Here is a 13,523-nt window from a genome sequence, read left to right on the forward strand (position 1 = left end):
GAGCAGTTTGCTCCTGGGGGATGGACCCCGTGGTATGGAGCCATGTGGGAGCAGTTCTTGAAGAGCTGCAGCCTGTGAGCAGCCCCCGCAGGCTCAGTTGGGAAGGACGGCATCCCGTGGGAGGGACCCCACGGGGAGCAGGGGCAGAGAGTGACCGTGAAGGAGCGGTGGAGATGAAGCGTCAGGGACTGACCACAGCCCCCATTCCCTGTTCCCCTGCACTGCTCTGGGGAAGGAGTTAGAAGAGAGTAGATGGGGGGAGAGGTGAGGTGTTTGTAGTTTCATTTATCACTGTTCTAGTCTCTTTGTGATAGGCAATAAATTATTTCAGTCTCATTATGTTGACTCTGTTTTGCCCATGACAATAACTGTTGAGTGATCTCCCTGTCCTTATCTCTGCCCTTGAGCCCTTTCCATTGTGTTTTCTTCCACCTCCCCTTTGAGGATGGGGAGTGAGAGAGCACTTGTGCTGGAGCTAAGCTGCCCAGCCCGGTAAAACCACCACAGTCCTTCAGGTTTTCACCACTTTGATTTTTAACTTGAAATCTAAAAAAAAAAATAAAATATTTTTTCCTGCTTTTCCAATATTGTTGAACTTTGAACAAGCCAATTCCAGTGAAGAAAACTATTCTTTCTCCACCAGCTACTTTAGCAGAAAGAAGTAATTAAATAAAAAGCTTGTTTTTTTGAAAGTTAAATAGTGCGTATATAGTAATTACTTAAAAAGAGGAAAAATATGCCCTCTTCTAAAGATTACTACAACAGTAAGCCCTTATTTACTATAAATTAAAATTGTGAATTAGTTATGAATTTTGCATTTACTTCAATGATTAATCATTTAGATCAATTATATCATTTAACTGCATTTGTATGTCAGCTTTATATTTCCATTAAACTATATTTATATTTATGTCATAATTTGATGGTCACTTGAGATTCAGCTTATACATTTTCAAATAACTATAACAAATAATGTTGATCTAATGACATGCGAGCTGAACCCATTATATCTTACTGAGGTAAGGCCTGGTGGGTATTGGACAGAATATCATTTAGGAATCTGGAATGCTGTAGGCACAAGCAAAGCTAATGGTTTTCAAATTACCATACTGTATAAAAAAACGTTGCCTTAGGTACTCATAAGTTAAAATATAACTTCAAGTAGGCTCTAAACCCTCAAAAAAAATATTACAATTCACATTAAATTGCTGTTCTTTAAATCATCTTAGTCACTGTTTCCTCTGTTATCTTGAGTTTTCCTTCTCTTCTGCAGTATTATTCCTCCTGCAGCATTTCTTTCCCACTTCGTTAATCCTGCCAAATCTTTCCCTGTCTCAGTATGTCATCCACTTAAAGATGGGAACATGGCATTACGAAGGCATGTGCCAGAGATCATGCTCACTGTTCTCGTGTAACACTTCCTCTTCCTCCATAGCTCATCTGGCATTCTTCACTTACTTCAGACCTTCTAATTAGGTGCCAGGGATGCATCCTTTGAATAATCTTCAAGAATGCATACTATTTTTGAGAACATAAAAGAACAATGTGTTCCACTTAAGATTAGTATACACATAACTGAATTGCAAGCCCCATTTTGTCTGAAATGCTAGGCTTCTCCTTCCTACTTGGTTTTATCCTCAGGCTACAGAACTGCCATGCTAACAGCGCTAACAATAACATGTCACTGATCAATACAGAAGTGATCAGCAATCAGCATCACTGTGGATAAAGCAATAATTCACTTATGAATCTTGAGAGAAAATCCTGGGCAGCTGGAACAAACAAATCCACACACGAAGAAGGAATGAAGCTAGCCTGAGGGGACACACAAAAGTTTGTCAGATCAGCTGTAGCAAGTCAAATGGAAAGTCCATCTGGTCCTGTAAACTGCTTTTGAAAGTGACTGCTAGTGGATATGTATGGAAGAATAATTTAATTGAGGACTTGATATTTTAGGAGGTTTGTGAAGTCAAAAACGGGATCTTCTCCCTCCTCCAAGAACTGATAGTAGGACTCAGGGACTGTTTGCATTCCTGATGTTTAAAACATCCAGTGTCTGGATGTCTGAGCTGCATGCAGTTTGAGAATGGCCATCAGGGTTATCCAACTAAATGACAGCTAAATGATAAACAGGAAACAAGCTCTAACTTCTCTTCTTACGTATGACTGTGCAACTGACTATCTTCCCCAAGAGAACCACACAACCATGATTTAAAATGTGGAAGTATAATTCAACATTAAACGTTTATTTTCATCAGTAAAAAACCTCCAATGTGATAGATAAGTACAGCGAATACACTGGTCTCAAACAATTCATTTCATGTCCATTTTATTTGTAGATTCTGTTTTTATCAGTGTTCAATTACTCACCCTGTACTTGCTGTCAAGAATATGCATAAAGAAGAGAATGGATGTCCATCTAATACTTCGCCTAGCAGCTTTAAAGAAAAATAAGTCACATTTCTCATATTGTTCATTGTTTCTAATATTATCTGTTATCCTAGGCCTCTGTCCTTACTGTGAGATAGTAGTTTCTGTGCAAATGCAAAGTAGCTTTCCAGCTAGGTTCTGTCGTTACTTCCAAGCAGGTTCAGTGACCACTGAAGTCAAATTCTCAATGATTTCACTGGAATCTGGCCCTTAGGACAGATACGACACTGAGCTGCGCATGCCTATTTAATAACCAAATTTGACTTAGACTTGGAAGTACTAGAAAACTTTTGATGATTTTGATAAAACAGGTAAAAGATAAAAGAGATAAAATGGCATGCAATCAGTTCTCATGAACACCTCCTCCTGTGCATTTAAGCATGTATTTTTGGGAGTAGACTTCACAAAAGGAAAATAAAATCAATTATTTACTGGTACTATTTTCTCATTTCTCCCATTCATTATAAATACTGAGAGAAGTATCAGGGGTAAACAGTTCCTGCAGAATTACTTTCAATATATCCTGTAGCAAGATGAATCTTCATAATTTCCAGAGAAGTCACAATAGGTTTCTGCAGAGTACGGAGCCTCTGCCACATGCCGCAACTCATACTGAATAACACACTAAGATGTGACATCAGCTGAGGAACTTGGTTGACTTCTTGGGCATTAAACAGCATTTCCTACATTGGTTCATTGTTTGTAATCAAAAATGAAGTTACAACTTAAGCATTCTGGTGATACTGGGGATTGCTGTCTCAGTGCTGTGTTTTGCAGCGCAAATCAGTTTGCTGAAGCACTGTCAGCAGCAGAAATAACCATTTCTAGAAAACAAATAGCAATTTCTTTTGAAAAAGTACCTGAAAAAAGTCATAATCTGTACTGACTCTTCATCTTTCAATGAAAAGGAGTTACTGACCAAACAACGAGTCTGACTGGTGACAAAGTTAATAAAAAGAAGTTTAGATAGAGAAAAGAAAGAAAAAGAAATACATTAGCTAATAGGGGAAATGTAGGACAGTCAGTAAACAGATAAATTAAAGTGAAATTGGGGAAAGAGAAATAGGAGAGTACAGGAAAGGAATTATTTATTTGAGTTGAGTTCCACTCATGATGTTAAGGTGACCTTTAAGTAAAAAACAACCCATGAGAAGAAATGTTGTACAAGAGACTGGAAAAGCTCCTAGTAAATTCAAGGTGTCATATTCTTCTGTATGGAATTCACATCATAGTCACTTAATATATAGTCTATCAATACCTTCAGTATGTACTCTTTCCAAAAAAGATGGAAATATGCCCTGGTATGGATTTGCACTACATATGAGACATTTAATGTAGATTTATTTACAAATAAATCCTCTTTTTTCTATATGGAAGACCACTGAATTGTAAATCTGAATTCAAAAATACAGTCTCTCTCATGATAGCATTTCATTTTTTACTGATTCAAACCAAGAGATAAAAAGCCAGTGAGTATATTGACTAAGTCATAAAAGCTTGAGAGTAACTCCTCCTCATGAGTGCACAGAATGAAGAATGTCTGCCATACTCAAGACTGATCCAAATCATGCCAGATAATAAAAAGGCCAGTGCTGCTGTTGCTACATCTTGAGGAAAACGACATATATCCTTAAATCAGTCCTCTTCTTGCTTTCACAGAAGAGAAGAGGAGGGCCAAAAGCACAAAAAGGCAATGAAGCACTGAGGTAATGAAAAAAAGAGGCAGAAACCTTGCCAAAGTATTGACTGCTCTTTCACAGTCACCAGTGGCTTCCCTTTATCCTGAAGAAAGACACAGGATAATTACTGTGGGAGTAGTAAGCTTTTATTCTTAGAGCAACAATCACTGGGAGTAGCACCTGGATGAGGAGCCTGAAGAGCTTTACTACAGGCTGAACTGGAAACTCAGCACACAACAGGATTGCTGTTTAGCTCTTTGGCATACATTTTTCATTTTCTGCTAAACCTTGAAGCGTTCCAAGTAAACCTTTCAGTGTAAAAATTTGTATCCCATTGTTACAGAACAGAAACACATAAAACATAATGTCACCAAAGAGGCCAAATCCAAAACTCTCCAACCCATACCAAATCCATACCAAATCCACTCTAATGTATGTAGGTGACTTCTTTCAACAACAGTATAAATGTCTGTAGGTCTATAAAACCATAGTAAAAAGAAAACCTACAAATCACCCCCAAGAGCTAGAAACAGCTACAGATACATATTACACAGAATCAGTTTGAAAATGCATATTACCACATTTTTCAAGACAGAGCTTGAAAAGCATGCTCCTAATTTCTTTTACATTGGCAGGATAAAATTCATTCCATTAAAAAGAAATGTACGCTGCTTTTAGCAGCATTTATGGCACGGTTAACCCAAGTAATTAGGAAACAATGCTATCTGAAGTTCCTGTGTATGGAACTATTGCCAATACTGACTTTATGAGGGCAATTACTACCAAGGTCTACAGACACACAATATTTGTGACCTTTTCTTTTCAAAAATTCCATTGTTTTGTGTATTGGGCCACCAGAGGGCAATCCCACATCCTCAAACCCCACACCAGAAACAAGTATGGGAAGTCATGCTGTGATAATTTTAAGGGCCTAAGTCAACACTCCAGAGCAAAACTTAGTATAAAATAGAGGTTTGTTCGAAAACTTTAAGAAAAAGCCTTCTTTAACGTCACAAAAACACTCTACCTCCATCTGTTTTTCAGACTGGGTCCTTAAAATGCATGCTTGTAAGAGCTTCTGCGATATTTTTGCCAGGAGTAAACATGGCCCAACTAGTTAAGAAACAAGGAATTGCAAATGGACCTATATGGAAATTCAGCCAAGGTAGAGTTTAAGGCTTTATAGAGAAACTCTGGTACTGTGCTTGGAACATTTTCAGAGCTATCTACAATGACAGTAAATCTAGAAGTATTTATGAAGCATTTACAGCAGGTCAATGCAGCATATGGTTAGCATTCTATTCCCTAATATAATAGGGTGGTGCAGGACATTGGGTGAAAAATGTAAACATCAGTCCTCTCTTAATTATCCTTCTTACAGGGCAAAATTACATATGTAATGTATAAAAGTAAGCCTACTCATACTGTATGCTGTAGACAGACATAGTAAGAAGTGCTTTTAGGAAAACACTACGAAAACAGAATCCCAGTCCTTTTAATGCATTTTAATAGAAATCACATTTAACAAAAAGATCATGAAATGAAGTATACCATTTATTATTCCAAACAATTTGCATAAGCTTTATGATTTTATTTGCAGGTTAATTTAACATAAAGCAAAAGAAAGCAAAGTTTTTCAAACCTGTAGTATACCTAGGGAGATAATAATGGAAAAATATTTTATAAATAATATGGACAAATTTCATAATTCTATCAAACATTCTTGTTTTGGCACATGAAAAAGATAAATGTTTTTCTAAAGAGAGTAACATTTGTAGAGAAGGTTTTGCTGAGAGTTTACCAGATTATACTTCATAGTTAATTTGATATAGCAGTATTTGATAATGAAGTTTTGAATAATAGCGTCTTTTCTTTGGGTTGCAGAGGAATGACTAGCGAATGTTCAAGCACAGGAACACAAGAAGTCTTACCCTGAGCCTCTGAACTTGACAGCCTTGTTTCTCCGTCATTTTCAGAAAGTGACTGAAGTTTGACTCATCAAGAAGGAGATACACTGCAATTCCTCTTGTAGATGCTTCTACAATTTCTCTAAAAATATCCACATCTGTAAACATATCCATAACTATGGCAATGACCTGAATAGAAAAGACAAAAATTACCGTGTTGTATAAAAACACATTTGAAACTCTTCACCTAAGTTTGCACTGTGCAGCTAATATATCAATGCTATTCATGCATCAGAAAGATCTAATATGGGATACCACTTAACCTAGAAGGCTTCTCAAGAGCACTGCATCTTCTTCTTGAGAGGACAGGTGACTGCTTATATGACAGTCATCACAAACCACAAACTCTGGCAAATTGTATTATGTGTGAGTTCAGGAATGGGTGTTATAGGGAAAAGGAAAGCCAGTGGAACAGAAGGGAATGGGAAGCAATACAGTGAAAAAAAACTGAGCCAACTCCAGTATGACTGCATAATAGAAAATTCAGATGACACTGTTTTTGTACAAGGCGGTTGTTCAGCCTAATCTAAATGCTGTTCTTTGTCTTCACAGTTGTCCCTAAAACTAATAGAGAATTTGAAGGAGTCAATAAGCAGACGTTGAAAAGCTGGGGGAGTTGATGAAGACTTCAGCACCCATACTGACTCAGCTGGGACAAAACTTCCTCAGCTGGTGAGTGGTTGGTTCAGGAAGATTAGAGAACGCTGAACACCAGCCATTCAACCTAGGGGAAAAATGCAGGTATTTCTGACTGGGAAAAGCAATGTCCTGCTAATCGCATTTTGTAGATGATAGACAATTTACTTATCATTAGCAATTTGGAATGAAGTAATATTGAAATAGAGGAAATAACAGTGGGAGAACAGGTATGTCTGTGCAACTTTTAAAAATATTATTCTTACCCATTAGAATCTTCACAAAAAGTCTCAATGAAACTTTTCAGGTGCATATTCAAATCAAATAAAGCCTATCACTGGTATAAGAGTAGGCTTGATAGTGAGCTTGCTTTACCAATTTCACTCATCTTTAAATTTTCCATACTTGAACATTAATGGTGTAATTATTCATCTTACTCTGGAACTGAAACATTTATCTTACACACAAAATCTGGAAAAGGATGTTGCGCACACAGAGGTAAATGCTATGTCTCCAGTCAGTCATCTGAATTGCCTTTTTGAGTCTGCTTGCTTAGAACCAGAAGACTCACTTATGGCAAATATATACTTAGCATACTAGAAATACAAACGGAAGTTGACCAAGAATAAAAAATAAAAACAATGTCATTAAGAAAGGTAAAGACAGCTCCTGAAGCAATAAAAATGAGAGGAGTTGGCTTACAATAACATGTCATCTGGCAGTAAAAAGACTCCTTACAAATACACCAGTCAGAGGAGAACTGAATAGCATGAAATAAATGATTCTTTCAAATGCCCTATGAATTACCTCACTTTTTTTACTGACATTTTGGGAAAATAATAATTAAAAAAAAACAACACAACTGTTTTTTAACAGTACAAATTATTTTTTCATCTACATTTGAAAGGAAAGAATGAAAACCACAGAAGTTTATTTTGACTCATTACTTCTGCTTGGTCTTGACTCAGATACACAAAGTTAACTGAACATGGCAACCCTTTTTATTCATCTGTCTTGTTTCTCTTACATCCGAACAGAAGTATGCCAATGTAAATCAAGTATGCTAGGTAAAAAGATCAAAGAAGAAAGTCTGTTCCCAAATAGGTTTGTTTCATTATCTGTGTCCCCCTCCCTCTGATCTTCTCAATTTCTTCTTAACCTTTCATTTTCTTCACATCTTTTAGAAATAGGTGCTCATTATATTAAAGAATTTATTTAAATTATGGGAAAAATCCTGGGTAAGTAGTGTAAACTGACATAAATACATGAAATATTTAAAATCTACAGTACAGACTTCAAAGATCCTTCTAAAGAAATCCCTCTACAGAAAACATATACAAACAACAAAAAAGAAAACCAGCTAGAATGAGTAATACAAATTGAAACCAAAGCTGACTAGAATGGCCACATTTGTCTTAGGAAGAGAGGAAGCGAGATATGAATTGAAAAAACAAGCAGGTATGAGAGTGCTGGCTGTGCACTACTAGTGAAAACAATCACTGCTGTTGATGATATGCAGATACACCAAACCTTAGGAATGAACAGGGCACCCCTCTTTGTCTTCACTAAAATTCACTTAACTGGTCTTAAACCTTTTAACTTTGAAATTTTAGACTTAATTCTATGAAGTACCAAACTATTATTGTGAGAAAAATCAAATTTCACTTTCAAAGTTTGGATAGGCATTACACTTTGAAACCTGAAGTTTGTGCTAACTCAATAATCCTCAACAGATTTAAGGACATTTGCAAAGTCACATTTGTGATTTGACAACCAGCTGGACATTTGTTTTTCCATTCCCTGGAAATCAAAGGTTACTTGTGAAGTATACCCTTGTTAGTCTGCCCATTCACTTTTAGCAACACAATTAATCCTGTCAACACTAATGTTTAGTAGGCTGAATTACTGAAGGAAGAAGAGTGCCAAATTGTAATCATGTATCAACATACACTGGTAAGTAAAAGCAGTAATTTACAGAGATAAGGTTATTTCTGTATATAGATTTCTATAAGTCAAATGAGATATTTGGTCATAAACTACATATTTTGATGCAGAGAGAGTGGATCCCATAAATATCAGAATATTCTGGCTTTTAAGTGTACTAAAGTTCCCTTAATTTTTAATTCCTTGGGTACATTTGCCAACTTTGAAGCAGAAGGGAGTACTAAGCTTGGATAAAGAGAAACAGAATTCAGAATTCCAAGTTTTGATAAAGAAGACCAAGACTAGGCAGTTCCTCCAAAACAGATATTCTATAATGTGAAAACACCTTTACTGAAAGCTCTAATATCAGCTGCAGGATTAGCTATTTGCTGCATAATGTTGGAAGAAAAGATACCACTACAGTGTTATACATTTGTTTCTGAAATTGCAGAACGAATTTCCACACTGATACTTACAAGAGGAAGCCAGGTAACAATGAAATCCAGCAAGGAAAAGGGATGGAATTAAAAGAGCAGTAAATAGCTCAGAAAACTGGCTATGTCACAAATTCTGTTTCTTTTGGGCATAAGAGCACTCTCCTGTGTCAAGAAAATCCCCCAAGGCAGAACACTTCAGTCTTAAGGTACACTTCCAGGCTTCCTTATAAGCTGCCATTTTCTTTCCAAAATGTATTTGCTTTCCAAAAGGCAGAATACTCTGCAAAACCAAGCACCAAAGCTTTTATAAGGACATGCAAAGGCCATCCAACCATACAGCGGATACTGGATAGGTGCAGCAGTTTTCAGCTGAAAGTGCCAGATTTCTGGGAGAAGAATGTAAGAAACTGATTATCACCCTGATCAAAAATGGCCTTTGGGAATAATTAAACATTTTACATTTTCAGGGATGAGAGAAGAGTTGGCAGAGCAGACGCGCTGATATTATGCACAGCAAAAGAGTACTGCCACCTGACTTGAAATTAGTTAGAAAAAAAAAAAACAAAAAACATTTCAATGACCAATTAGAGGTGAAGCCAGCGCAGAAAACAATTTTTATACTACTTTTCTTCCCCCCAAATTAAATTTAAATCATCTTAGGTTATTACTACTGATCTCTTCTTAGTATCTTCCAACTCTGTTTCAAAGTGGTGAAGGTTTTTTAAGGTTGCATTTTGGATGTTGTAGCATCCTTACAGATGAAGAAAATCTGCTGAAATTAATAAATACAATATTACTTCTAATAAAGCTGATAGTTTTATCAACTTAAATAAAGGCACTAGCAATGCTATATTACATTTTTCTCAGTACTGTCTTGAAACCAAGAATATGTCTTGCAGTAGAAAAACAGTGCTTCACACATTAATATTTTAGAAACATTTAATTACAGGCAGAAATTGCCAGAGGAGGACCACCAAGATGATCAGGGCTGGAGGACTTGCCCTGTGAAGAGTGCCTGAAGGAGCTGGGCTTGTTCAGTCTGGAGCAAAGGTGGCTTCAGGGCACCTTACAGCAGTCCCCAGCACCTACAAGGGGGTGTCTCGAGAAGATGCAGCCAGGTTCTTCACAGTTGTGGCAGGACAAAAGACAACGGTCAAAATGAAACAAGAACAGTTCTGACTGGATATAGGGAAAAATCTTCATCCCCATGCAGAAAGTCCAGAACTGGAGCAGGTTGCCCATAGCGCTTGTATAGTCTCTGTCCTTGGAGGTTTTCAAAACCTACCAGGATAAAGCCCTGAGCAAGCTGGTCAGGTCCTATCACTGGCCCTGTTTGAAGCAGGAGGTTGGACCAGAGAGACCTCCTGAGGTTCCTCCCAAATTACCAAATCAGCAGTTTGATGACTAAAATCTCAGTTTCCATCCTTATCAAAATGTAAGCAAATCTTGCCATATTTGATAATAATTATAAACTCTGTTATAAGGCTTAAAGAAACAAAACAGAGACTATAAATAAAGAACAATGAGAAGTTTTCCTCCCATTTTTGATAAGAAATTTGGTAAGAAAAACCTTTGTAGTTCAATTTTAGGACATCAAAATCAACCTTTTTAATGTGTGTGTATTGACATTAAGGCATAGATGTAATTAAAGGCCTTTTACTGCTAGTGATCTTTAGGTCTACGCTACTGACAGTTCCATTATCCCAGTATCTTTACTCCTTTTACAAGCACTAATTACCAATCTTTGCTGAGTATCTTGCAGTGTGTGTCATTTAACACCTTCTTTCCTATAAACAGTAAAAAAGAGGAATCCTCTAACGCAGCTGATTTCTTAGGTTAGGCTTTACTGGAGACACCTACCATAATATCAATAACCTATTAGGGAATAATGCTAAGGACCTACCTACACTGCAAGAATATTGATTCCTTGTAACTTCCAGGACGCTTACTTTGGGCTTACAGCCTGCGACAAAAATCCATATCGCTGTGCATTGCTTTTGAACGCCAACACCCCAGGACCAAAGAACTAATGCTTCAGATAGAAATGTTAACTCTATTTTTGTCAGCCTTCTCCCTGGTACTCCACTCAAAATTCTTTTTACAGTTCTCTGTGTTAGGGAGAATCTCCCTGTGGCACAGGCATGGTGCTGGCTGAATCTGGCCTGTCTCAGGGAGAAGGCAGGCAGCAACCCTTACAAAAGAGTGGAGAAGGAAGATACAGTACTGTACACACCTTGCTGCTAGGAACACAAGACAGCGTGCAAACTGATTGCATGGGTTTCGGGTGCCATAAAAGAAAAAGAGACAAATCTGGTGACCACTACAGACTGTCTTCCCAGTAGAAAGCTGTAAAATATGTCTGTTACAAATTATCATGTTTTGTTGGGAGTCTATAAGATGTGTCTAGTTGATGCTTGCTGCAATTCATGTTAGCAGTATGCAGTTGATCTCCTGATGTGCACACTATTGTTCAAACCAGAGTGCTCCTAAGACAACAATTTCATATTAATTTTCAAAATTTAACACAGCTCTGAAATGGTTTGCATAGCACATTCTTCCACTGCATAGAGTATTTGGAAGCCATTGTGACTTGCACCTGAATTTCCCAGGTCACCTTCGGGCTGGTGGAACTGCTGAGATCTCACATAGCAATTGTAGCAGATCAGAAGCCTTGAGATTAAGTGTTGAAATACAGTATAAAGTGGGAAGCCCTCCTCTGTAAACAGGAGTGTACACACAACTAATAATCAAACATCTGAGTATGACCCACTCTCCTACACTTACTGTGGCAATATAATGGAACAAATAGGTGATTTACACTTATGCAACGTCCATGAAATTAATGTCACTACTTGTAGTGGCTTATCATGAAAATTGGCTGCTTGAGACCATATTTGATTTATTTAATTTGGCTCTGCATTCAGGGAGCAATAGACCGTAACCATACAGTGTACTGCAAAATGTACTCCCATTATTACCTTCTTTAAATGCAATTTAATGAACTGTATGCTGAAGTCTGGCTCTTCACTCCAACAGGCTGCTATGCAAACCTCAGAGCAAGCCCTCCTAGTCCTCACTATCCTCTTTTCCTCCAGCTACTCCAAAATCACAGCAGTTCTGAAGACAAGCAAAGTACACAGCTCAGAACCGAATGCATCTTCTGTTCTGATCACCCAGCCCCAGCTTATTGTGTCATGTGCTGCCTACACAGCAGAAGGATTTTAAAGTGAAAACTAAGTTTAAATGGAATAAAAACTAACTTCAACACGTACGTCACCAGTCTTCAATAACCACAACAACTTCTCTCTGTAAAAGGATGTTGCTAGGTATGCTCAACATGACTGAAAACTTGTATGAATAAAAACAGCAGGAAAAGAGACAGTGTAGGAAGGAAAACCAAAAAAGTCTACAAATCTCCTGCAATATAGTATGGGAAACCAATGGAAATTATTCTCCCAAAATTACAAACAGTGGAATAAAGGAGTATATAATCGTTTAATTGTGCTTAACTGACTGGCCCTCATGGCAAAGACTAATCTGTTCTGCCCAAGAAACACGTCAGAAAGCTGTGTGGTGGGGAACTTTCTAGCAATCAGTAATGGGGAAAAATATGCTTTGATGCTGGCAGCAAAGAATGATATGGAAATGTTAACAGCAGCTCTGAAAAAGGACAGGATTTAACTTTGAAATACACTGGGAAGACACAATCTTCGCAATCTGCCATCTTCTAACCACCTGACAGTTCTACCTTTTGCTCAGTATGGCAACTTCTGTGCTGCTTAGCATGTCTTTAGGAGGATGAGAAGGTCAGGATTAGCTCTTCTAAAAATGAAAATAAAAATAACAGAAGAAAAGTTCTCTGAAGTGAAGATAATACAGTTTTCTCTGAAAAGTAAATGTATAATAGCCTTCTGCACTACCTTTCAGAAAGCTATCGCAGGCTGAGCTAGCTTGTCACATACCATGTAGTGTCTTAAAATGACACCTCCAGTTCTGTCACTTTGAATTCACGCACGAGTAAATATATAGGTATCTTGCAAAACATATGGGAGTGAGCTGCATCGATTCTATAAATGTGATCTGTATCTGTGGGTTTGGTAGTTGTTATTCTGGCTGACGGATTAGTAAGAAGACAGTTTGATCTGACTGAATTAAGGAGGCACTACCTCACTGCGGCCAGCAGCAGAGGTGATGATTTCTCTGAAGCTGACTTCTGTGCAGGCAGTCTCGAGTTTCTGCAAGTCAGGGAGAGGAAGGGGACAGCCAGAGGATTCTTCCTGGGGGCTTTCCAAGAAGCATTTATAAGCCTAACCCTTGGAAGAAAGGAAAGAGCTAGAACACTCTGCAGAGAAACAGCAGCTGCCCAGTGACTGGCACCGCACAGACAAGAAAAGATTTGCCAAAATTTGAAAAAAAAAAAAAAAAAAAAAAAAAAAAAAAAAAAAAAAAAA

The 13,523-nt window shown here is 37.6% G+C and overlaps 1 protein-coding gene across 1 annotated transcript in view; it reads right to left on the reverse strand.

Annotated features, from left to right (window-relative positions):
- Positions 1-13,523, reverse strand: part of FAM83B (family with sequence similarity 83 member B) — a 49,790-nt gene that overhangs the window by 7,703 nt on the left and 28,564 nt on the right. The window contains exon 3 of the mRNA XM_035323364.1: positions 6,041-6,205. Coding sequence (XP_035179255.1) covers positions 6,041-6,205 — 165 coding nt within the window. The remainder of the gene's footprint in view (positions 1-6,040; positions 6,206-13,523) is intronic.

The sequence above is a fragment of the Oxyura jamaicensis genome, chromosome 3 (assembly GCF_011077185.1).
Source record: "Oxyura jamaicensis isolate SHBP4307 breed ruddy duck chromosome 3, BPBGC_Ojam_1.0, whole genome shotgun sequence".
NCBI classification, from domain to species: Eukaryota; Metazoa; Chordata; class Aves; order Anseriformes; family Anatidae; genus Oxyura; species Oxyura jamaicensis.